General features: G+C 47.4%; 1 protein-coding gene across 1 annotated transcript in view; it reads right to left on the reverse strand.

The window, feature by feature from the left end:
• Nucleotides 1-24982, reverse strand: part of DOCK2 (dedicator of cytokinesis 2) — a 408357-nt gene that overhangs the window by 3408 nt on the left and 379967 nt on the right. Inside the window, exons 42-49 of the mRNA XM_024753337.1 lie at nt 21489-21570; nt 19984-20068; nt 19165-19251; nt 12734-12910; nt 11229-11312; nt 3743-3880; nt 1810-1937; nt 740-905 (exon numbers count right to left, since the gene is read on the reverse strand). Coding sequence (XP_024609105.1) covers nt 740-905; nt 1810-1937; nt 3743-3880; nt 11229-11312; nt 12734-12910; nt 19165-19251; nt 19984-20068; nt 21489-21570 — 947 coding nt within the window. The remainder of the gene's footprint in view (nt 1-739; nt 906-1809; nt 1938-3742; nt 3881-11228; nt 11313-12733; nt 12911-19164; nt 19252-19983; nt 20069-21488; nt 21571-24982) is intronic.

Below are 24982 nucleotides of genomic sequence, written 5' to 3' on the forward strand. Positions count from 1 at the left end.
AATTGAGAAACACAGTCTTGTTTCCAGGCTCCCCCCACTGGCAAGAATAGCCTCTGAGGCCTACTGGGAAGTTTGTGGGGGATTCTTTCGTCGCTGGAAGGCATCTCAGCTGGGCCCTTGCCCTTTCATCCGGCAGCCCTCCCTTCCCAGGAGAGTAAATCCCTCTCCCCCTTCCAGGCTCCCAGAATGCTTTCAACAAACCTCTCTTTCAGGGGGAAGCTGGGGTTGAACCCAGGGCTGTCTGGTACCAAGTCTCATATTAAATACTTATTAGTTTATAAGACAGTAACTCTTAAAGTCAGGGCAGTGAGAATTTCATCTCTGCATCCCCAGCTGGGCTCCCGGTCCACTGGAAGAGCTTAGCAGAGTCTGAGACGTCAGTGGTTAGAATGGCCCTGGGGTGGGGATAAAGGGCCGAGGTGGAAACACCTGGCCCAGCCCTGGGAGGGCGGCTCTCCTGCTCAGTGGTGGACCGGGCAGCCTCTCCCCAGCCTCAGAGTCCTCTGCGATGGCAGAAAGGACAGAGTGACAGGCTGGGTCATTTCCCACTCTGTCACATCCACGCTGCAGGGGCGCCAGCAAGCACTTCACCTCCCTGCCCCTGAGATGCCACCTCGGTAACTCCACTTCACCGTGAGGATGAGGCTTGAGTGGCGCACGTCTCGGAGCCCCAGGCAGTGTGCCGGGCGTGCAGTGATCTGCCGAGGGTGTCAGAGAAGATCCAGCCTTGGCCACTCACCCGCTTCAGGTCTGCCGTGGCCTTCTCGTCCGCAAACACCACACTGCTTCTCTTGCTCCTCTTCTTGGACCGCCGCAGCTTGACCTCTGGCAGAGTGCTCCCTGGGAAGATCGGCTCCTCTTGCTCCACTCTCGGAGCCTTGGGAGATGCTAATTCCTGGTCGAAGCTGAATGGCAAGAGGGACAGCAGCAAAAACTGCAGTTAAGAGCTTCAGTGGAACTGTCTTGCAGGGACCCAGGCTGACTGAGCTGTCACCACGGGGTCGGGGGGTAGATCAGCTCACCTGGCAGAGTTTGGGGAGCCACTTGCTTAATTTGCAAACACTCAAACTACAGGGTAAGATAAATTGAAGGCGGTGGGCCATAAGACTGGTGATAGGAAGAGAAAACTGGTTAAAAATATGGATCTGGATTCAAATCTATGCCACTTTTTAGCCGAATGACTTTGGGCAAATCACTCAACCTATCTGAGGCACGATTTCCTTTTCAGTAAACGGGGGTGTTTGCAGCAACCTTGCAGAGTGGACAAGAGATGAGGTCAAGAACCCCTTAGCACATTCTCCCAGAGAGAGTTCTCCATCACAGGAGCTGCTATTACGTTAGTTGAGTCGGGCCGGGTCGCGCAGATGGCTCCAAGAAAGTGGAAGGGGAGAGGCTCTTCTTGGCCGAGGAGGGGAACCCCGACAGAGGTATAGGCAGGTACAGGAGGAGGAGCTCTGGGATGGGGAGTTGGTGGGGACGGGAGCCCCGGCAGAGGCAAGTAGATGAGGAGCTCAGGCTGGCTGATGGAGGTGGCTGGACGGGGAGCCTGTGGGCCGTGCGGTGTCCTGCTGGGTCCTCAAGAAGAGCCACCACACCTCTCTGGGCCTCGACTGACCCCCCTGACAACGGCATTAAGCCGCACAGGGTAGTTGTGAGGGTTTTAATGAGGTGCCAGGTGGGGAAGGGCTTTCAAACAGAAGGGCACGGAGATGCAGAAGGACGGCCAAGGGCAGAAGGGCAAGAAGCGAGGCTTTGCTGAGGGCTAGGCTAGTGCAGGGGTACGGGGGGCTGCCTGGGGTGGGGACTGACCTCTCGGAGGTGAGTTTGCTGGGCGTGCTGCAGTCAGAGTTCGTGGAAGCCATGGAGATGATGGACATCTGCCTGTAGGAGCGCAGCATGGACCGGGGCCGGCCCACTCGCCTGTCCTCGAAGTCGGGCTGCGGGGTGGGGAGGAGGGTGTGGTTAGCAGCCAGGTCTGCGTGGGGCAGAGCAAAAACTTCCTGGCTGGCTGAGGCTACGCACAGCTGTTTAATAAAGAATTTGTCAGGCCTTTATTCCTGGTTCCTGGGAGGTGATGTCTAAATCCTTGCAATTTCCCCACTGGTAGGAGTGTCTTTTGTTTTTCATGGTGGCCCCTTTACACTGATGGGAAGGCTCAGGATGGGGGCTGGCCAGAAGGAGCAACCTTGTGATTACAGGGCTGGGACTCTGGGCCAGATAATATCAGCTCAGCCTCTGGGGAGGAAGGGGGACTGGAGATTGATGTCAACCACGTGGCCAACGATTCATTCAATCATGCCTATGAACCCCAATTAAAACTCCAGACGCTTAGGCTAAGGTGAGCTTTCCCGGCTGGTAATCACACACGGATGTGCCAGTAGGAGAGATATGGTGACATGTACTGAGGACACAGAAGCTGTGTGTTTGGGACCCTCCCAGACCTCACCCTATGCTTCTCTTCATTTGGCTGGTCCTGATTTGTTTCCTTGCTAATAAAACTGTAATCCTAAGTACAGTCATCCTTCAGTATCTACGACCTCCGAGGATACCAAAATCCAGCGATGCTCAAGTCCCTGACATAAAATGGCATAGTATTTGCATGTAGCCTATACATATCCTCCAGCAGAATTTAAATCCTCTCTAGATTACTTGTAATACCTAATACAACGTAAACGCTACAGAAATAGTTGTAACTATAATGTAAATGTGAGGTAAGCAGTTGCCGGCACAGCAAATTCAAGTTTTGCTTTTTGGAACTTTCTCGGTTTTTTCCCCCCAAGTATTTCTGATTCTCCGTTGGTTGAATCTGCGGCTAGGGAACTCATGGATATTGGAGGGAGGGCCGACTCCTTGACTTTTGTGAAATTATCAGACCTGAAGGGGTGGTGGGAAGCTCCAGATTTGTAACCAGTTGGTCAGAGGTGCAGGTGGCCTGGGAACCCTGGTGTCTGAAGCGAGGGGAGTCTTGTGGAGGACTTTGCCCTTAACCTATGCAACGTCACGTAACTCTGGGTGGTTGCCATCAGAACTGCATTGGGCTGTCACACAGGGAGTGCTGGGAGAGGCGACCTGTCTCACAGAAAAACTGTTGTACCAGAAGATGAGACCTGAGTTCACCTCCATGCTTTCCAGTAACTCACTTCTCGTCTCTGGGCCTCAGTTTTCCTATCTGTAAAATCAGAGGGTTGGGCCAGATGGCCTCTGAAGGACCACACAGCCTTGCCGTTTTATGATGCTACTTTCTGGGGGAGAGGATAAAGAAGAAGTCTTCGTGAGCACCAGGCTGATGGCCTCTTGAGGACTCGGGAGCTTGTGAGTTGCCCAAAGCGCTGGCTTTGCAGGCCAACAGAGCCAGGGGCAGTGACCTGCACTCACTTGTCATGTAGCCTCTGGCAAGTCACTTACACCTAGGAATCTCCAGAAGAGACACAGGGGGTTAAAAGTCACGCCCAGGCTTGTTGTGAAGACGAAATGACCTACGCGCTTAGATTAGACTGGCACGTAACAGGTGCTTCATCAACATTGCTTTTATTATTAGCACGGTCCCTTGAGTGCTAAGGCCTCAATCCGTAACTGGCGTTTATCTGGGGTGACTTTTGAGGGACCAAGTTTCCAGAAAGGTTCCCTGGATTGGCCCTGGCACTGCTGGCTCTCAGGTCCTTCTCCTCAAGGGCAGGTTCCTTGGCTCCAATCTCATCCTCCTCCCTGCCCCACCCCTCCCGGCCACAGGGACCACCAGTACCATCTCTCTGACACCGTACTCCTTCTCCACCTTCACTTTCAGGTTCTTGAAACATTCCTCCATCCGGTCGTGGAAGGGCCGCAGATTTTCTGACACCCTTCTCTCATGGATCTTAATCCCAGCTCCAAGGAAGGGGATCTGGAGAGAAAGGTGGTAAATGATGAGCCAAAGGTTGGCCACCTGGCCCCATGGAGGTGGTGGAAGCAAGTCTGCCTGCTGAGAATTTGTTGAGGGCTTTAGGGTCTTGGAAACCTTCAAGCGGGGTCACCAACCCTGAGAAATGGGAAAGCTGAATCCTTGAGGTTTGCTCTGAAAACAAGACCTCTGGGAGAAAGACCTCTGGCTGCCCTTGCCCCACAGGAGGGCTGGACGCCCCCCACCCCCATTAGAAGCCACGTGTTAGGGAAAGTCGGCACCTTATAGAATCTACTGAGGGGCAGAGTGTGAGACCAGAGGAGAGGACTCTCTGTTGCTTTAACTTAAAGCCTTGCCCAAGAAGTTCTTGGCAATGCAAAAGGGAAGGTATGATTGTCAGAGGCTGGGAGATAGGAGAAGGGAAGGGTTGAACAGAAAAGGAGGAGTGGGCACAGCCCGGTCTCACAACACAGGAGATCCAGTGATACTACCTCATGTGGTTGCTGAAGAAAAAGATACCCAAATGTTAACAACGTGGAGTTAACCAGCCAATAGGGAGTTTTTAAAAAGTGATGTAAAAAGCCTTGGGAAGATGAGAGGGGAAGAGATAATTGACGTGAGACAGTTAAGCTCTTATATTATCAACAGAGGGCAGGGATGAGGAACCAAACAGGAAAATAGGGGGTTGGTCCGCATACTAACAGACAGTGAGACCTTCACTTTCCAGTCCCCAGATTGCCAGCAGTGCAGGAGCCAGGGGGACCTTCATATGCAATAGCTTGAAGGGTCTGTCCTGGAGAAAGTGAATGGCGCATGTTATACAGACGTCTGTGGATCACTCAGTTACCATATGTAATGCCATCCAGGCGACAATACCTTCTCTCATATGCACAGAAATTCATTCAGCTTTTTTAGCGCCCCACTCTTTACTATGAACAGACTGCCAAGGATCACCAGGCACTGAAGGAAATTCTCCAGTGTGAAAGACAGAGATCAGAACCAACAGATAGGAAGAAAAGCAAAAAGGGAGGGAGGGAGGGAGGGAGGGAGGAAGGGAGAGAGGAAGAAAAGAACGAATGGACTAACGTGGAAGAAACAGAGAATGAAGAGAGCTTAAGAAAACTTTATATTTTTTAAATAAGCGATATATAGAAAAAGAAAAAATTTTCTATCCATGACACAAGACAAAGATTTTATTTAAAAAAGAAAGGAATGGGACTTCCCTGGTGGCACAGTGGTTAAGAAATCACCTGCCAATGCAGGGGACACGGGTTTGAGCCCTGGTCCAGGAAGATCCTACATGCCACGGAGCACACCACAACTACTGAGCCTGCACTCTAGAGCCTGTGAGCCACAACTACTGAAGCTCGAGTGCCCAGAGCCCGCGTTCCGCAACAAGAGAAGCCACCGCAATGAGAGAGTAGATCCCGCTCACCACAACTAGAGAAAGTTCATGTGCAGAAATGAAGACCCAGCACAGCCAAAAATAAACAAATAAATAAATAAATTTATAAAGAAAAAGAGAAGGGAATGATAATGGAAATACTACATACAAAAAATAGTGAGATATAAAGTTGCTAATGGAGATAAACGTATAGCTTTAGTTTTACATATTAGAAAAGACAGAAAATCAATTAGCTAAGTATCCATCTCAAGATATTAGTAGAAGAGCAGCAAACTAAACCCAAAGAGAGTAAAAGGAAGGAAATAATAAAAGAGTGGACATGAATGAAAAAGAAAACAAACTGACAACACAGAGGATTGACAAACCCAAAGTTGGTTCTTTGAAAAGACAAAAACATTGATAAACACCTTAAAGGGCTAATAAAAAAAAATAGAAGGTACCAATAACCAATATCAGAATTTAAAAAGGAGTATCACTATAGGAAGTACAAGCATTATAAAAGATCATAAGAGGATATTATAAAAAAGTTTATGTCAATAAATTTAATATTTAGATAAAATGGACAAATTGCTAGAAAAATACAACTTACCAAAAAGGGGACGAAAGAAATAGGAAATCTGAAAACTATTAAATTAAATACATACTTTAAAACATTCCTGGCCCATATGGCTTCACAGACAAATTCTAGCAAACATTTAAGGGATAAATAAATGCCAACTTTATACAAACTCTTAAAAATTTTTAAAATAGGGAGTAATTTTCAACCCACTTTTTGAGACCAGGGTAACTTTGTTACAAGAATTGAACAAGGATATTATAAAAAAGGAAAATTATAGGTTAATATCTCTTTTGAGCATAGACACAAAAATCCTGAAGAGCATATTTTCTAATAGAATCCAGAAACATATAAAAATGATAATACATTACGACCAAGTGGGATTTATGTCATACATGCAAGGTTGGTTTAATAGTCCAAAATCAACTAATATAATTCACTGAATTAGCATAATAACGAAGAAAAACAATATGAGTATCTCAATAGATGCATAAAAGGCATTTGACAAATTAAAAATCCATTCATGATAAACCAGCAAACTAGGCATAGAATGGGACATCATCTTTAAAACATCCCACTCTGTGAAATACTGACTCTTGCCCTGATGTGGGAGACATTGGAACAGAAGAAGTAAAACTTTTTACATTAGCAGATGATATGTTTGTCTGTAGAACATCCAAAAGAATGTACAAACAATTTGACTTATTAAGTGAATTTAGTAAGGTCGCTGGATACAAGGTAAACATACCAAAAAAAAAATTGTGATGATATTGAGAAATTTAAAAAAATACCATTTATAATAGTTAAAAATATCAAATACCTTAAAACAAATCTAATAAAATCTGTGAAAGACCTTTCCAGTGAATACTACAAAACTTTGCTGAGTGAAATTAAAGAACTAAAGAAAGGGAGAGAGATTCCATATTCATGTACTGGAAGAATCAATTATCATTAAAACAGAACTTCTTCCTAAATTAATCTACGTGTCTAATATATTCCTATTCAAAATCTCAATGTGTTTTGGGGGTGTGTGAAAATTGGCAAGCTGATTTAAAAATTTATATGGAAATACAAAGGACTAGAAGGACCAAGACAAATTTGAAAAAAAAATTGCAGTACTGCCACTATCAGATCTCGAGTTACTATAAAGCTACAGTAATTAGGAACAGTATATGGCATTGGACAAACAGACCAATGGAATAGAGTAGGAAGTCCAGAAATAGACTGACATCTATATGATCACTTTATGTCAAAGTTGGGAGAAGTAATAGTCTTTTCAACAAATGGTGCTGGAATAATTAGAAATCTGTATAGAAAAATAATTTACCCCTTACTTCGTGTCAGTCAAAATGGATCATATACTTAAGAGTATAGGACAAAACAAGAAAACTTCCCAATAAAACACAGGAAATATCGTCATGATCTTGGGACAGCCAGAGATTTCATAAAGTGAAGACAAAAGTAATAATCATTAAAAAAAATTGATAAATTGGACCTCATTAAAGTTACAAACTTCTGTTCTTCAAAAATATATCATTAGAGTTCGTGCCCCGGTCCGGGAAGATCCCACATGCCGCGGAGCGGCTGGGCCCGTGAGCCATGGCCGCTGAGCCTGTGTGTCCAGAGCCTGTGCTCCGCAGCGGGAGAGGCCATCATTAGAAAGTAAACAGATAAGCCACAAACTGAATGAAGATATTTGCAATACACAGATTTGACAAAGGACTCACATCTAGAATAGATATAAACTCCTATGAATTATTAGTAAAAAGACAATTCAGTTAATAAGTAAAAGATCTGAACAAACGTTTCACAGAAAGGTTATTCAATTAGCCAACAAACACATGAAAAGGCGATGAACACCGTTGCTCGCAAAGGAAATGCAAATTAAAATTAAACTGAGATACCACCTCACAACCACCAGAAAGACTAAAATTAAAGACTCACAGCAGCCTGCGTCAGCGAGAATGTGGAGCAACCCAGATTCACAGAAGTTCTTGGTGGGAGTGTAAATTGGCTCAGCCACTTTGGAAAACTGCTTCTTGGTATCCAGTAAGGCTAAAGATAAACGCATGACCCAGCACTCCCACTACTAGATAGATAGTGAGGACGCTGAGAGTTTATGCCCATCAAAAAACACGAACAAGAATGTTCCTACAACTCTTTCCACGCTATCCAAAACCTGAAAACAACCCACCATCAACAGGAGAATGGATAAATACATCGGTATATTATTGGTATATTGTATAGTCACACAATGGATACCACTTAGAACAAAAAAAGAAAAACTTCTCTTGCATGTAACAGCCTGGATGAATCACAAAGGCGTTACAGTGAAAAGAAGAAGCCAGGCACACAGTAACACATACTGTGTAATATCACTTTGATGACGTTCAAGAACTGACAAAACTAATCTATAGTGATAGAAGTTTGGCAGTTATCTGTTCAAGCCAGATATTCTAACATAGTATAACCGAGCAATTCCACAGCTAGGTATACATCCAACAGAAATTGTGCATGTGTGTGCCAAAAAGACACACACAGAGATGTTCAGAACAGCACGACTTGTAATACCCTCAAACTGAAATCAACCCAAATCTCCATCAGTTGAAAACTAAATAAATATGTTTTGGCACAGTTATACAGTCCAGCTGCATAGACGATTATACATCAATGAAAATGAATAAATGATTGCTATGTACAACAAAATAAATCAATTTTAAAACATAACAGTAAACAAAATAAGTTAGACACAAAAGAATGCACACTGTGTGATTCCATTTATATATAGGTCAAAAACAAGCAAAAGTAAACTATAGTGTTTAGCAACGAGTGCTTGGGTGGTTAAAAAGTATTTTTACAAAGCAAGTAAATGGTTACTGTAAAAGCAGGAGAGGGGTCGACCTTGGGGAGGGCTGGCAATGACTAAAAAGAAGGCACAAGAGAGGCTTCTGGGTGCTAGAGGAATTCTGCTTCTTCATCTGGTGGTGGCCACGTTAAGTGTACACTGTGACAACTCAGTGTGCTGTGTATTTTTGTTATGTGTAGTTTTCTCTATGTAATATCTCGTGAAATGTTTACAAGAAGAATGTACTGTAGACATCTTTCCATGCCAATAAATAGAGAGAAAATCTTTACGAAGAAAAGAATTAAGAAGCGATCACTCTTGAAAACCATGAAATCTTGAACACATAATGTACTTTGCACTTCTAGCTTCTGTTGGGTTGCTAGTGGTGCAAGTACATCTCCCTTTGAAATCTTAAGGGTCTCGTGTTCTGAGAAGATCCAAAGTGAATCTGGCTTTGGCAAACCAAGATCCAATCGATAATTAAGCTCCAAGAAGGGAGGGAGGGAGCAGGCCCACAATTTTATCCAGCGCTTTATTTCTGTTGCGTGGCACACAGCTGGGACTCAAATATATATAAGTTGCAAGAATGAATGGAATAAAATGGAAGAGCTAATGTGCTGTAACGTAAAAAAGGTCACCTTCACCCTGCGCAGGGCAGCGTCTTTTGAGTATTCAGGATGCTGGACTCTGAGTGGGAGGAATGCGGCCCAGGGCAATCCCCTTTGCAGGCTCTTAGAAGCTGTAACATCAAATACATGCTTTCAAAGTCTCCTTCCTTTGCTTGCGGTGCCCCTCTATGAACTGCAAGACTTTGGAAGAATTTCCTTAGAAGGCACGGCCTGCTAACGGCTGTGCTCTGAGGCCACAGTCTGGTCTATGCTTTGGGTGCGGTGAATACAGCCCCGAGAGTCCACTACCAGGTGATAAGACATGCGCAGCAGAGAGGCCCAGGACAGTGATATGGATTGAGAATGACACCCAGCAACCAGACACATTTGTGTGACGTGTTAGCCCTCCCTGGGGCACCCCAGAAAGAGCTGAGGAAGGAAACCAACCAAAGCTGAGTCTTCCTGCTTCTCGAGCTGGGGATGGGGAGGGGGGAGTATCATTATTTGAGTATTAAAGGACAGGATGACCTCGGAAGGCTGGCGCTCTTGGAGGTGTCTGGGTTTCACAGGTGGCACAAGGTAGGAAGGGAGAGAAAATTCCAGACTCACAAAATGCATTCAGGAGAGTGTATCTGTGCAGCGCCTGGCATTTTATTTTTAAGGCCTCACTTTGCATCATTTGGCAGAGGCAGAGAAGGACCTGAATTAGGAATCCTTATTTTAAGAAAAGAGGCTGCACCCAATACTTCTCACTCCCTAATTCCCCTAGAGTAACAAAAACTCCCTACCACAGTAGCTCGCTTTTCTTTGCACTGTAACTGGCAAGAAGGGAGGAGGGAGGGCCAGCAGCTGCAGACGCTGCCCCCTGCTGCCCTGCTTGCCTCCCCAGCCTCCCCCCAGCGCACCCTCCAGAGCCCACCCTGCGTCCTGGGTGCTGGGTGGTCCGTGGAGAGCAGGGAGATGTTTGAGGAGGGGCTGCTGCAGGCCTAGACCAGGAGCCTGGTCCTCTGAATGCCTCTGGGCTAGGGGTCTGTGGATTGTTTCTTCTCTAGGGAGTGGCAGAGAGCAGGAGAGAGCAGGAGGGAGACAAAACACGGGAGAGGGAGCCAGAGAGAAAGCAGAGAAGGAGGGAGGGCAGTGGAGAGAGATGCGCAAGGGAAGCAGAGCCAGGAGTGAGGTGTGAGGGGGGCAGCAGAGACAGGCCAAAGTCAGAGAGGGGACAGGGAGAAGCAAAGAACTTCCAAGGAGAGGAGAAAGACAGAGACACATGCACAGCAAGAGTCAGAGAGAAGGAGATCGTGGAGGGAAGGGGCAGAGGGACAAGGATGCAAGGAGAGGGCAGATAAGCAGATAGCAGGACAAAGCGGGCGGGAAGGACAGTCCTTCCAAGGTGCCAGGCTGGGCTCCGGAGGGCTGAGCAGCTTGTGCAGAGTGCAGACCCTTTGCCTGAAAACCAACCAAACCGAGGCCTCGATTATTTTCAAAACCTGCTATCCATCTGAGCTCTGCAACAAACTGGGTCAGCCTTAGTAGGAGGGGAGGCGGGGTGGGGGCGAAGTCTTCCATTATCTGACTGGCGGGTGCTGGGTGTGGTGGGAGGTGGTGGGAGGTGCGCGGGACCCTGGCTTTCACTTCAGTCCCCCTGGGGGAGGCCACCTCCTGAATTCAACACCCAACAGGGCAGTCTTAGCAACACGTAGCACAGCATCACTGCCCGGCACCAGTGCAGCACCCCAAGGGTGCAGTGCCCCAAATCCCGCTTCCATGACGCACCGGCTCAGGTGAAGACAGAGTCAGAAGAAAGGCCAAAAGCCAGAGGGCAGGAGAGCAGTATGAAAGTCGGCCATACCGGCCAGAGGCTAGCAGAGGGCAGGCGAACCGGGGAGGGGAAAGGACGGACACAGGGCTGGCCTACCCCCAGTCCGCCTCTGCTTTACCTGCCACGCAATCAGGTCCTTGAGGCAGCTCAGCTTGTCCTGGTCCTCGGGGTGGTCCCTGGTGTACTCTTCAGTGAAGAAGGCCTAGCAGGACAAACAGACGTTGAGGGTTTCCTGTTCCTTTGCCGTGGACCCCACGACCCACCTCTCTGGCACCGGGAGAGGGTTCCAGTTGACAGGGGCAGGAATGAGGCCATTCCTACGTGGATGGGCAACAGTCAGGGACGTTTAGGGACTGACGTTTCCTCCTCCTGGGGCTCAGATCGGTATCCACTGGGAAAGGGTCACAAACGCCAGGAAATTGTTCTTGAAGAGGGGTCTCTGGACCTGCAGCAGCAGCATCACCTGGGAACTTGCCAGAGATGCAAATTCTCAGGCCCCACCCGGATGTACTGAATCAGAACCTCTGGGGTCAGAGGTGGGGTGGAGGCAGCTGTGTGTGAAGAAGGCCTGCTGGGGATTCTGCTGCACAGTCAAGGCACTGTCCCAGGAGAGAAAACTCAGTAAAGAAGGTCACCTGGTGGGCTTTCCAGCTCACCTCCCTCATCGTGTGTGACCTTGGCAGCCCCAGCTCCTTCTCGGCTCCCGTTCTCAGTGTGTGCACATAGATACACAGACATATCACCCCTCAAGGCTGAACAAAGGATTACCAATGGATGACTCTACGGGGTGTCCAAGGGTAGCTGGAAGGACTAACCGGAATTACTGTCCGTGAGTTGTACTATTGTGCTGTATTCCTAGTTTTACATCAATGGATGACATAGAAAAGATAATAAAGAGTCCATCATGAGACTTATGAGAACAAAGAGTCCATTTTTCCCTCAGCGTCCCATTAACATATGGCCCAGGTGAGAGCCAAATAAGGACTTTCTATTCTATTTCAGAGCTGGAAAAAGTTATGTCTCCTTATTGAGTAATTATTTTCCCCCAGTGGAAAATGTGACTCATATAACTGATGGCGTTTCCCTTTTCACCACGGACACCAGGAGCCTCAGAAATGAAATCTGCGGCTGAAATGTGTGGGGATTTCTGGAGGGTCCTTATGACCCAAATATCTAGATTATAACTCTCACTTGAGAGTCGATCTCCCATCCCTTCTGTATTTTCACAGATAACGTGTTTCATTCCTTCCCATTTCTGGAGGTCATTTCCATCATCTATAGAGGAGATGGCTTTACACAAGTAGCATGTACTTTGATTTGTGGTGCTTGACTTTTATGGTCTGACTCGTGGACATCCCAGAGCCTCCTCTTGACAAAGGTATCTCGATGTGCCCAGTGGGATCAGGGATCTCTATGACCCCTGACAGAGCATGGCATTGAGGGTGGGAAGGAGATGAGAGTGAGGCTAAAGAAACTCTGGAATGTGTATGAGGTCTAAACAAGCTGAAGTGTCCTTTTGAGGGACAAACAGCCACAGTAAGATGAGTGGCATGCAGCTGTGTCTGCTCTGGCCCTCCTGCCACTGCTCTGTCTCCGCCAGGGCCTGGAGAGGGGAGCCCTCACCGTCTCATACTTGGCGAACCCTCCCATGACTGCAGGGTCCACGATTCCGTTCAGGAGCATGGAGAGTGGGTTTATCGGGAGGCTTTCGTCACTCTGGTACTGGTTTATCATCATCAGGATCTTCTCGTTGGCCACGGACATGGTTTCGATGGCGTTCTCCAGAGGGCTAATTGTGGTCTGTTGAAAACGAGATCAAGAAGAAAGGGCCTCAGCAGGTCGCTTTAAAAACAGATAAAATTATTGGTATTGATTTCATTTGGGGTTGGAATTCAAATGAGGCAATGCTCCCCAAGGGGCTGTAGCAGGCTCTTGTGGTAATTACTGAGCCCTGGGGGTTGTCAGCTGTGTGGGGAGAGACAGGCTGAATTTGCGCTTAGCAAAAGAAGGATCTCCCTGGGGAAATGAAGGCAGGACATGTCAGGCACTCGCTGGGGTTTCAGAGGCTGGGTGTGCTCCAGGGAGGGTTTTTCTTCTTATTACCTGGTGAAAGACACTCCAATTCAACCCATCTGGTATTGGTTGTGCACCTACTATGTGTGAGCGCTTAGCTGGAGGGATTAGAGCAGCTGACGATGTGATCACCCAGCCTGGCCCACAGTAGGTCCCGAGACTCGTTATATGAGAGGTCACTGCTCCAAGGTAGATTCGGTTTAGTTGGGAAGATAAAACTAACCACGTCTCCAACACCTCTTAGAAAGCAAGATAAACACGGTGCCATCAGGTGCTAACTGGCATAACAGTGGTTCCCAAGAGCATGGGATCCAGAGTAAAACACTAAGCAAGAAGTCTGCGAACTTTTTCTGTGCAAGGGCCAGATGTTGTGTGTGGCAACAACTCAACTCTGTTATTGTAGGAAGAAATCAGCTACAGGCAATATGTAAATCAATGAGCATGGTGGTTCCAATAAACCTATTTACAAAATTAGGTGCAGGTGGGCTCTGGCTCATAGGCCATAGTTTCCTGACTCCTGAACTAAACTAAGCAAATAAAAATGAGTGCAAATCTCAGCCATTTTTTCTGTGTGACCTTGGGCAAGTTTCCTAAACGTTCTGAGCCTCAGTTGACTTACTGGTAAAATGAGGATAAGAAAACCTACTTCAAAAAGTAGCTGGTAGGGCTTCCCTGGTGGCGCAGTGGTTGAGAGTCTGCCTGCCGATGCAGGGGACACTGGTTCATGCCCCGGTCCGGGAAGATCCCACGTGCCGCGGAGCGGCTGGGCCCGTGAGCCATGGCCGCTGAGCCTGCGCGTCTGGAGCCTGTGCTCCGCAACGGGAGAGGCCACAACAGTGAGAGGCTCGCATACCGCAAAAAAAAAAAAGTAGCTGGTAGTTATTGTTATTAACTCTTGTAGGTGTCAGGACAGGGACTAGCAGCTGTCCTGAGAAAGGAAGACTCCCTGGCAGGGTGGGTGGGGCTGGAGGGAAGGGTGAAGTAATCCGGGAAAACTTCATGGAGGCAACCCTAACTGTTACCATCTGTTCAGTGGTGGTGCTACAGGGCCTGCTTCAGTGGGGACGTAGCAAAGATTAGTTGAGATAATATGACACTTGATTTAGCAAAGATTAGTTGAGATAATATGACACTTGACTTACAGCGGAGTTCTTTAAAAAGTGCACCTGCTAGTTATTGTTAACTGTTGAGTATATGTGAAGGGGAGAACCAGCCTCTACAGCCATGCTCTTGGTCATCTTTTTAAACCATTTCCTTAAATCTCTGTGAAATCTTAGCCTCCTCGCCCCCCTTCCTTGTCTCCGGACATTTTTGAAAGTGGCTGTCTCTGCAGTGAGAAGGCCCTGGGAGTAGGCTCTCTCCTCTCTCTCTCTGTGATACAAGACACAGTGACACAATGTCATCCTCTTTCCGTCACACATGCACGCACACACACACTCAAGTGCGCACACACACACACACACACACACACACACACAGAGCTGTGGGGGGAAGGCTGCTCGGCCTGGTAGAGGCGGCAGCCCATGTTCCACAAGCTGCAACCCATGGTCCAGTTTCTGTCAAGCACACAGACCTACCCTGCAGGGGCTTCTCCAAGCTGAGGTCTAGACTGAGTTCTAAAGGAAAATCTATCACAACCACTTGGACTGAGCCCAGTAGCACACCTGGATTTCAACGGTAGCCTGGTATGTCTGAGAGACTCATGCTTTACGGTGAGTTGTTAAAAACGTAAAGTCCTGTTGATTGGCTTTCTTCCTCATTTCTGAAGCTAGTTTTGTATCCCTACGTCTTTAACCTCGTTACAGACAACAGGACAGAGAATGAGAATGAACAGTCCTTTGGATTCTCACCTCTGGACGTTTGTGTAGATGAGTATGTCACTCTCCAGAGCAGAGCGATGGGGGTTACACGTTTGGTGGAAGACCCGGAGGTCCGGAGGTCTGGTAACAGTTATAAAAGCACTGATCACGGTAAAAGAGATGGCGCCATTTGTGGACTGCCTCCTCTGTGCCAGCCCATGCTGGGTGTGTCCCACATGTGCTCTCATTCAATTCCCCCAACAACGGGTAAGTCCTTCACCTAAGGGTAGATGGGGCAGCGCTGGGGAGAGAGCGCCAGTGTCCGAATTCCAAAGGCGAGCTTCTCCCCCACATACAGACCACACTCTGCTACCAAACTTGCCATACACTGGTTGTTAGGACTTGGTCAAGCCCTCAAATCTCTGGTCTCTTTCCTAAGCTGAGCCTCAGTTTCCTTACCGGCAGCACAGGTATATAGCCCCTGCCCAGCTTGCTGTGCGGGGAAAATGAATTATCCTGGAAAATACAGTCAGCCCTCCATACCCTTGGGTTTTGCATCCTTGGATTTAACCAGCCTCGAATCCAACCAACCACTGATACAGAGGCCCAACTGCACTCACCGTACTTACGCCCTTTTATGTAAGGGGCTTAAACAACTGCAGATTTTGGTATCCGAGGAGGCTCCTAGCACCAACACCCTCAGACACTGAGGAATCACTGTGCTTTGGAGACAATTTTAATGGCACTCGGGAAAGTGGTGATAATCCCTCGCAATCGAGTGGTGTTTCATATTCCCCAAAGGCATCTCCCACATTATCACCTTCATAGATCCCCTTAGGAAAACCTCTGAACTGGGTAAGACAGACATTATTATTACAACCTACTTCTACCACCGATCACTTTGGCAGTTCAAGTCCCATCTTTGAGCTTCAGTTTTCTCATATGCAAAATAATTTAAATGGACAAGGGCTAGGAATGGGGTTGCGCGTTGGAGATGTGTAGGCCAAACTGGGCCTGGGTCTGTCATTTAGCCAGCACGTAAGTTCTAATTTTTTAAAAAACTAATTCAGCTGGAAGGAGTTTGCCACAGCTTCTACCACTCCCCGTTGTCTTAATGGGATGAGTTCACATATTTACAGTTATCTTCCTGGGCTCTGAAGGTATTTGAATTTATAGCTCTTGGATTAAATGACCTTCAGAGTGTCTTTCAGCTCTGAAATTCCGTAGTTTTCTCATGTCTATTTTACAGATGATGAGAATTAAGGCCAGGGATACACTGTGTTTGTCCAACATCCTATAGCTTGTTAATAACCAAGTTGAATTTGGGTCTCTGACCCCCAGCTCAGGACTTCTTGTAAAGATTACATATTCTCAGAGCCAAGAAAAAGGAAAGGACCCTCAATAAGCAGAACTTACTCTTGAATCCTATCAGAAAACACCTCTCTGTACAAACAGTACTGTAGTCATGACAATTCATAAAAGAAACAACCAAGAACAAGGTACAAATTCTATACCACAAAAACAAATGCTTGGAGAGGAATTCACTCAGCACCCATGAAACTTCTGTGTCTGAGACATCCTGACATTCTTGGTAACTCAAATGAGGGAGGCTATCAGAGATAAAGTCACTCTGGTCAACTTTTTGGAGGTTTTCCCAATCCCTTCTATCAGAGGATATCAGGATAAAAGAAGTGAAACAAAAATGTTGACTATTTCTTTCCTAATTTCAGAATGCTGAGTTCATAAAACAAGGTAAGCACTTCATATATTATGGGTTTCCGCATATTAACTGAGTGACTGGTTAATGGATTTACTTAATAACTATTATTCTTTTTAATATAGATTTATTTATTTATTTTTGGCTGCACTGGGTCTTCGTTGCTGTGCGTGGGCTTTCTCTAGTTGTGGTGAGCGGGAGCTACTCTTTGTTGCCAGTGCGTGGGCTTCTCATTGCAGTGGCTTCTCTTGTTGCGGAGCACAGGCTCTAGGCACGCGGGCTTCAGTAGTTGCGGCATGCGGGCTCAGCAGTTGTGGCTCGTGGGCTCTAGGGCACAGCCTCGGTAGCTGTGGCACACAGGCTTAGCTGTTCCATGGCATGTGGGATCTTCGAGGACCAGGGATCGAACCTGTGTCCCCTGCATTGGCAGGCAGATTCTCAACCACTGCACCATCAGGGAAGTCCCTTAATAACTATTCTTGAGCACCAATTATGTGTCTAGGACTATTCCTTGCACTCAGAGATATGGCAGGGAACAAAACGGACAAAAATCTGTCTTCCTGGAGCTCACAGTCTAGTGGAGCTTATATTATAATGCTATTATATTTAAAATTCTAGATATTAAAAATAAACACACAGGCAAATTATGTAGTCTATTAGGAGGTGAGATACCATGGTGGGAGATGAGGCGTTCAGAGAGTGCAGGCGGGAATTCCTTCAGTTTGCCTACAGTCCCGTGGGGACAGCGAAGGAGGAGAGGCACCTTACTGAGCACCACCAGAGGAAAGGGCACAGCCAGGGCCAATGGGTAGAGACTACGGCTTAGTAGAAAGTTTCTGATTTCTCACCTCAAAAATGGGATGCATAATATGATGTACTTCACACAGTTTTGTGGGATTAAACAGGATAATGTTACAAAGTCCTTGACACAGCACCTGGGACACTTATCCAAGCTTATCATGAACCGATGTGTCCATGAATAAAGGGCATGAGTAGTTTCTTCCTCTCCAGGGCACTAATTATTGGGGTGGGCTGGGGACATGTTAAGGAAAGAGAAGAGAATGAGTCCATCCAGGTGCCTGGTATGAGAGGTTATAGTCAAACCTCACCTCTTTTACTAACCTTGAGCAACCCACTAACTCACTCGGTTTCCTCATCTGTAAAACGGGAGAATAATAATATCTACCTCGCAGCTTTGTTGAGGGGCTTAAATGAGGTCACACATGTGAACAGTCTGGCACACGCTCAGTAATGTCTGTTGCTGTCATCATCGTTATTATATGTTCCCTAAGGTCTACACCATGACTGTGAAAAGGAGATTGGAGGACCACCTGGCTGCTGGGGGCCCTTAAGGGCTGAAGGGGGATGGTCTCAATGTTGATCATACAGTAGCTTGAAAACGTCAGTCAGACAATGTCCCTCCTCTGCTTGTGACTCAAATTCACCCAGTGGAAAAGCCCAAGTCCTTATGGTGCCTACAAGGCCCTATATGACCTGCTATCAGACTACTGCTACTCCCTCGTCACTTGTTCTAATTCAGACATAAGCCTGTTCTCTCCCAGGGCCCTTGCACTTGCTATTTCCTCTGCTAGAATGTCCTTCTCTTCGGTATCTGCAAGGACCATGTCCTCACTTCCTTCAGACCTTTGATCAAAAGCCATTTAGCAGGAAGGCTCTCTACGACCATCCTACTTAAAATACCCACCACTCCTTCATCACCTTTCTCTTTTATTTTTCTTCATAGTGGTTACCTCCACCTGACATAGTATATATTCGCTTAGGCTTTTTAGTGCGTCTTTGCCACTAGAATGTAAGCTTCATTGCAAAATCTCTAGGTGCTTGATTGACATGTGTTAGGTACTCATTAAATATTTGTTGAATGAATAAGTGAATAAGACACCCCGAATATGTCCCTGCTTCTCAGATTTCACCGGACTGACCTTTGCATCCTGAGGGCTGCAAGATCCCCAGCTGTTTGAGGACATGGAGACCCTGAAGTGTGTTGAGAAGCAAAATACATGCTATCTGCCCCATGGAGTTCAAATACTTGCATTCTAGCCAGAGCTTTGCCTCTGTGTAATTTCCTTTCTCTGAGCTTCAGTTTATCCAAGTATAAAATGGATTCATAGTGAGATTCTGCAGAGGGGTCCCCAAAGGGCTGTTGGGAGGGGAGGATATGAGAGGGTGGTTGTGTCGACTGAGTTCCAGGCCCTCTTCCTCTCCCTGCACCCAACCACAGAAGCTCCCCATTCATCTGCTTTATTACCGGATTCTATGGTACCTTTCATTTGCAGGGAAAAAAATGTTATCAGATGCTTAAAAAAAAAAAAAATTTGAAAGCAGGTTAACTGGATGCTGCCTCAGGTCCCTTCCTGCACCAGAATTCCTGGACTCCTGCAGTGGCTTTGAACAAAAGCATTTCCCTTTTTCCAGTCTCAGGAGGCTCCTGAGCCCCACAGACTCACCTGGGACATGTGAGTCACCTCAAACCAGCGCAGGATGCCCGGAAGCTTGTACGCGGTCACAAAGGAGGTCCTCTCGATCCACATCGACTGTCCCGTGGGCAGGGGTGGCAAGGGCAGGAAAGCAACACACATGAAACCTGACCATCAGAGTTTGGTGGGAACCCAGCCAGGCCCCCAGGCCTCCTATCCACCCGGAATCAGAATAAAAATTACAAGACTCAGAAATACGCTCCCACTTTACCCTGAAGAATCCTTTCCCAAGGTGAAGTTTAAGTTTTCCCTGGATTTGGGTCCAGTAAGTTTTAACCTGGGTCTCTGAACAGGCAGAAGTTTTAGGCAATATTGAATGCATCCACCTGCATTTTCTGGGGGGAGGTCTACAGTGTTCATCAGATTCTTCAAGGGACAGTGACTCCCCCAGTGCAAAGAATCACAGTCCAAGGGAAAGAGCTGAGAGAGACTTGGAGCTGTCTCCTCGTGCCAGCCTCGGCCCTCGGGAATAGAAGACAGGTAGGTCCTGGCTGGGAAACACACAGTGACACTGGGGACTGTGAACTCCCTGAGGTTGAAAGGTGCATCTCATGCCAGGCCTGGGTGGTATCTAGAGAGTGGAGAGGCTCAAGAAATGGGAAAGCAAACCCAACGGAAGAGCCTGGAGAATGGGTGTCGTCGTACCAATGGAAGTTAGCGCTCCTTCCTTTGGCTTTGGATCAGATGCCCTTCCCAATTCTGATTCTGGCAGGTGCAGGCTCTGGTTGGTAAAGGAGGCCCTGGGCAACGATCAAGGCTGCCAAAGGGGAGGGGAGGGGAGATACTTACGGCAAACTCATTCTCAGGGTCAACGGTCCCCCTGCGCACTGGCCGGGAGTAGTGGAACTTCTGCACGTAGTTGGACTTATAAAAGCTGCAAGACAGAAAGAGGCTGAGGCTCCTGATAGCAAAACCTGACCTGACCCTGTACTGTCCAGGGAGGCCCACTACGGTAAACTCCAGGTCTGGCAGAGTCCTCGCTGCAACATTTAAAACCAGGCTTTCCTTGTAAGATGATTTAGAAGCTAGTCGGTCTTAGGCCCTCATGAGAACATAGCACCCCGTAGGGTACCCCCAAAGTTGGAATTCTATCACTAATGCACATAGTGGTGCCTGGGTTATTGTTTCTTGTGATCTCAATGAAGGGTCTGGATACATCTAAGGTCCTAGGCTAATGTCCCAGGGGTATCTTCCAAGGATCTCTTTAGGTGTCCCAGCCATCCCCCAAATCACTCTCCCTTGAACCTCTGGGGCGGTTCTAACGTCAGGGCCAGCAGGGCATGGTGCTAGCTGTATGGTGGTCATCCCCTGCCCAAGGGTGCCTGGCCGAGAGGTGACGGGAGGCTGAGCTCCAAGCTGAGCTTGAGGATGTGCTGCACTGCCGTGAGGCTGCTTCTCCCCGCAGGAACAGGCCTTTCCTCTCACAAAGGAGCTCCTGCTTCCAACGGGTCTTCCCAGAAGAGAGGCCTTTTCCTAAGCCACTCGAGGTGCTCAACTGGGTGTCTGGGCCTGAGTGGGGTGAGCCAGACAGCTTGGAGGGGGCAGCGTGGTGCCCCGCAGATCCCACAGATGTCCTGCTTTGTTGCCTCATCCCTAACCTTGCGATCTGGCATTAAACAGATCACACCTGCCTTCATGCTGCTTCCTCTAGTGTCCCCTATTTTATTTTATTATTTATTTTTTATTTTATGTTTTGGCTGTGCCTCATAACTTGTGGGTTCCCCAACCAGGGATTAAACCCGGGCCCTCAGCAGTGAAAGCGCCGAGTCCTAACCACTGGACAGCCAGGGAATTCCTCTAATGTCCCCTTTTTACATCGTAATCTGAACACAACCATTGTCAATGCACGACCTTAACGAATGCCTACAAGGCGTCCCTCTGGAGAAAGTGCTCGGCCTGAGCACCGTCCCTCTGTCCCCCACCTGCCTGTCGCCTGTCTGCCCATGCTCTCTGGCTGTGGATTTCTGGAGCCACTCTGGGATCAACCTGAGCAACCGGCTCTCCACGTCCACTTCAGCGAAGCCCACTGCTGCTTCCTGCAGACTCGCTCTGCCACATGGTGAGCCTCACCCCTCGCTCCCCCCTGGCCATTTCTGGTGTCAGCCTTTTCAGGGGCAGAGCCAAGAGGGGTCATGGGAGAGGTGATGCTTCTCCCAAGAGGAAAAGGGAGGACAGGCTGGCTAAGATAGGGAAGGAACTAGAAGACACCACGGCCTGTCCCGCCACCAGCTCGGCTTGGCAGCCCCATGGGATGCTCCTCCCCAACACTCCCTCCCCTGAGCTGTGGGGCTTACTTCATAATCTGGTCAGGCACCGGCTTATTCTTGAACCTTGGGTGTTCATCCAAGACGGGCTGGACAGTGAAACACTGGATGTCTGTGATTCCCGCAGTTAAGAGCTCACAACGTCTTGGTCGGGGGGACAGTTCCAAGCACAGCAGGTCCCAGGTGAGACCTCCCAGGACAGTCCTTCTGGGCCCAAGTTTTTAACGAGTGACCCACCTCAGGGTGCTGGCCGCCAACTAGGTCCTAGTGACCAGTTAGCAGTCACCGTGGTCCTTGTCAGAGCTGCCCGTCACTTGCAACCCATGCCAGGGCTCAGCCTCTGCTAACAGTTGGTTAGTAGTCCTTAATTATCATTCTCATTGCTGTATTATTATCATTAACAAGAATAACGCCTAATGCATTTATAGCTGTCCATCAACTGCAGCGCACGTCTCCCCATGGTCTCCTTTCACCCCTCCGGTTTTGCTGAGCAGCGCTGTTAACGTAAATCATACTTTCCAGAGACAAGGACATCAAGGTCAAAGAAGCTGGACAACCTGTTGAAGGTCACACAGCTTGTGAGCACAGAGCAAGGGCCTGTATTGGGGTCTTTTAACCCTAAGCTCAGGGTTCTTTGATTCCAGACTTCTATTCAGGGCAGCCCTCTGACCAGCAGCATCACCATCACCTGAGAGCGTGTTAGAAATGGTGAACCTCAGGTCCCACCTCAGACCTACTGAATCAGAGTCTGTATTTTATAAGATACTCAGGTGATTCATATGCACGCTCCAGTTTGAGAAGCACTGCTTTAGAGAAGGCAAATACATTCATTTTGTACTCCAACTCTGAAAGTTTGAGAGTAACTGTCTGGGGCAGGAATGTAAGGCCATGTCCAGGCTCAGTGGGAAAGAGTTCCATGATCGATTAGTGATGCCTGCCATGGGCACAGGATACAGGAGAGGCATCAGGTGTGCCAGATCTTTGTCATGCCTATTCTAGACCTTTATTCATTGTAAATCGATAATATGGCAAGCCAAATAAACAAGGTCAGTAGTCACTGGTCCCATCCCTGGACCTTACTTCCCTTTCCCTACCTTCCATGGCTTCTTTACCCATCTCTCTTCTTCAGGTATCCAAGTACTCTCATCCCTCTATTCTACCTGATGACCACCATAACTCCAAAAACTCTTCCCCTAAGCCTGACACTTCTGCCAACTAAGGAATCACAGACTCCTCTTGTTGGCATTCAAATATGCCAGTATCTGAATATGGAGTATTCAGATATTCTAATATGATTCCAACTCATTTCCCACCATTATCTCTGAGTGTCCAACAGACTATACTGTTCCCTTTGTGTGGACTATTTCCCCACAGCTCCATGAACATTCAATCTATCCTCATCCAGGTGTCCTTTTCCTTCCTGACCCTCCAAAGCAACGCATCTGTACTTAGGACTCTTATCTCTCCAGCTACCTCTCTTCTCCCTTCTGTTGCTTCCCCACCAGACTGTGAGCTTTCTGATGCAGAGGCTAGGGCTCTTTCACACATAAGAAATGGCCGAAATATAATTCCAAGTTAAATTTAATCCCCCTCCCCCAATAAGTTCACTTCATACTAATGTCTTGGGGCTTTATCTGTTTTACCTCTGAAGAGTATTTCCACATTAAATGAGAGTGCCTCAGAGAGAGACAGAGAGACACAGAGACACACACACATACACGCGCGCACGCGCGTGCACACACACACACACACACACACACACACACACACACACACACACACGAGGAGAGGGCAAGAGCGAGCAATACTTAACACAAATGAATAAACCTCACTGGGAGGATTTCCATAATCAGGAAAACTACCTCCCTTCTCAAGTCAAATAGCACACAGCCTTCTCTGGGAGAGAAATCACCCTGGATTAAGTCTAGAGCAGGACTGGCAAACTGTGGCCCTCGGGTCAAATCCTGCTCACTGCCTGTTCTTGTAGGGCTCACAGCTAAGAATACTTTTTATATTTTAAAATATTTGAAAAAAATATTATGTGACGTGTGAAAATATATTAAATTCAAATTTCGGTGTTCATAAATATAGTTTTATCGGGGCACAGTCATACCCGTCCGTTTATGTACTACCTACGGCTGCTCTCCCACCACAGCAGAGTTGAGTAATTGTGACAGAGACACATGGCCCACAGAGACTAAAATATGTCCTATCTGGTCCTTTACAGAGAAGTCTGCCAACCCCTATTTTAAAGTAGGTTCTAAACCATGTCTACTGATCTTAGCAATTGGACTTGGCCTAAGAGAAGAATCCAAACCTGTCCTGGAGAAGCCAGTGACATCAGAGCCCTCCGATCACGTCCAGCAGGATGCATGGCTCGACTCTCTCACCATGTGCTGAATGTATGCATGGAACCGTGCTGAATCTATACATGGAACTGTAGCTCCAAGGTCTAGGCAGAGGAGAGGGCGGGGGACAGGAGAGACCCAACAGAGACCTTTGCTTTCAAATGTCTTCCACTACTTGGATACCTAAGTGAGAAGACATGAGATTTGTCCCCTTTTCAAACTGCTTGTCAGCTTTGCAACACGTAAAGGCAAGAGAACAGAGCCTTAAGAGCTTAGATTTTGGCAAAAATCCGACCCGAGTTCAAATCCTAGTTCCATCAATTCCTGGGACCTGGTATAAGCTGCTTACATTTTCTTGAGCCTTAGTTTTCTTATTTGCAAAATGCAGAGTAATACTACCTAACTCGCAGGATTACTATGAGGATAAAATGAAACAATGCATGAAAATGCCTGGTACGCCATCATGTTACAATAGTTAACAAAGAACATTCTGTTCACTAATCTTAAACAAAACAATGGCATTACAGAAAGAATGCAGTCTTTGAGACAGATCTTGGAGTTCAAATCTCAACTCCATCATTAACTAGCTTTGTAACCCTAGGCAAACCACCCTACCTCTCTGCCCTGTATATTCCTTCTCTATGAAATAGGGAAAATCAATACCCACCTAATAGGGTTGTATGGGGATTAGAACAATTAGTTATAAAACACTCAGTCTCATGTGTGGCATGAAGAGGATATTTAGCAAATGTCAGCCCTCCCACTTTCTCTTTTCTACCTGGTTCCTGGAGCTGAATCAGGCCTGCGTATAATGACGTGGCCCAGTCACACGAGCTCTCCCCTCCCACCACGAGTTAAAAGGTCACAGAGTTGTTCAACACCAGGATATCCACTTAGAAGGGCCTTAGTACTAATCCCATGTCTCGCCTATAACCAAACTCCCATTTGTAACCAGCCAGACCCACCACCGGTTGCATTTCCTCCTGCAAACAACCATGGTAGAGCAGGCATGAAGGGCAGGCGAGCACAATGAAAAGGTTACAGATGAATATTTATCACGCGAGGGGAAAATATTTGGATTAAGGTTCGGCAGACTTAGCAGACCAGCCATGCAACCTGTCAGCCCCATTTTAAAGGATGTAACTTAATGTGTGCTACAGGGTGCAACACAGGAGC

The sequence above is a fragment of the Neophocaena asiaeorientalis genome, unplaced genomic scaffold (genome assembly GCF_003031525.2).
Source record: "Neophocaena asiaeorientalis asiaeorientalis breed wild unplaced genomic scaffold, Neophocaena_asiaeorientalis_V1.1 scaffold268, whole genome shotgun sequence".
NCBI lineage: Eukaryota > Metazoa > Chordata > Mammalia > Artiodactyla > Phocoenidae > Neophocaena > Neophocaena asiaeorientalis.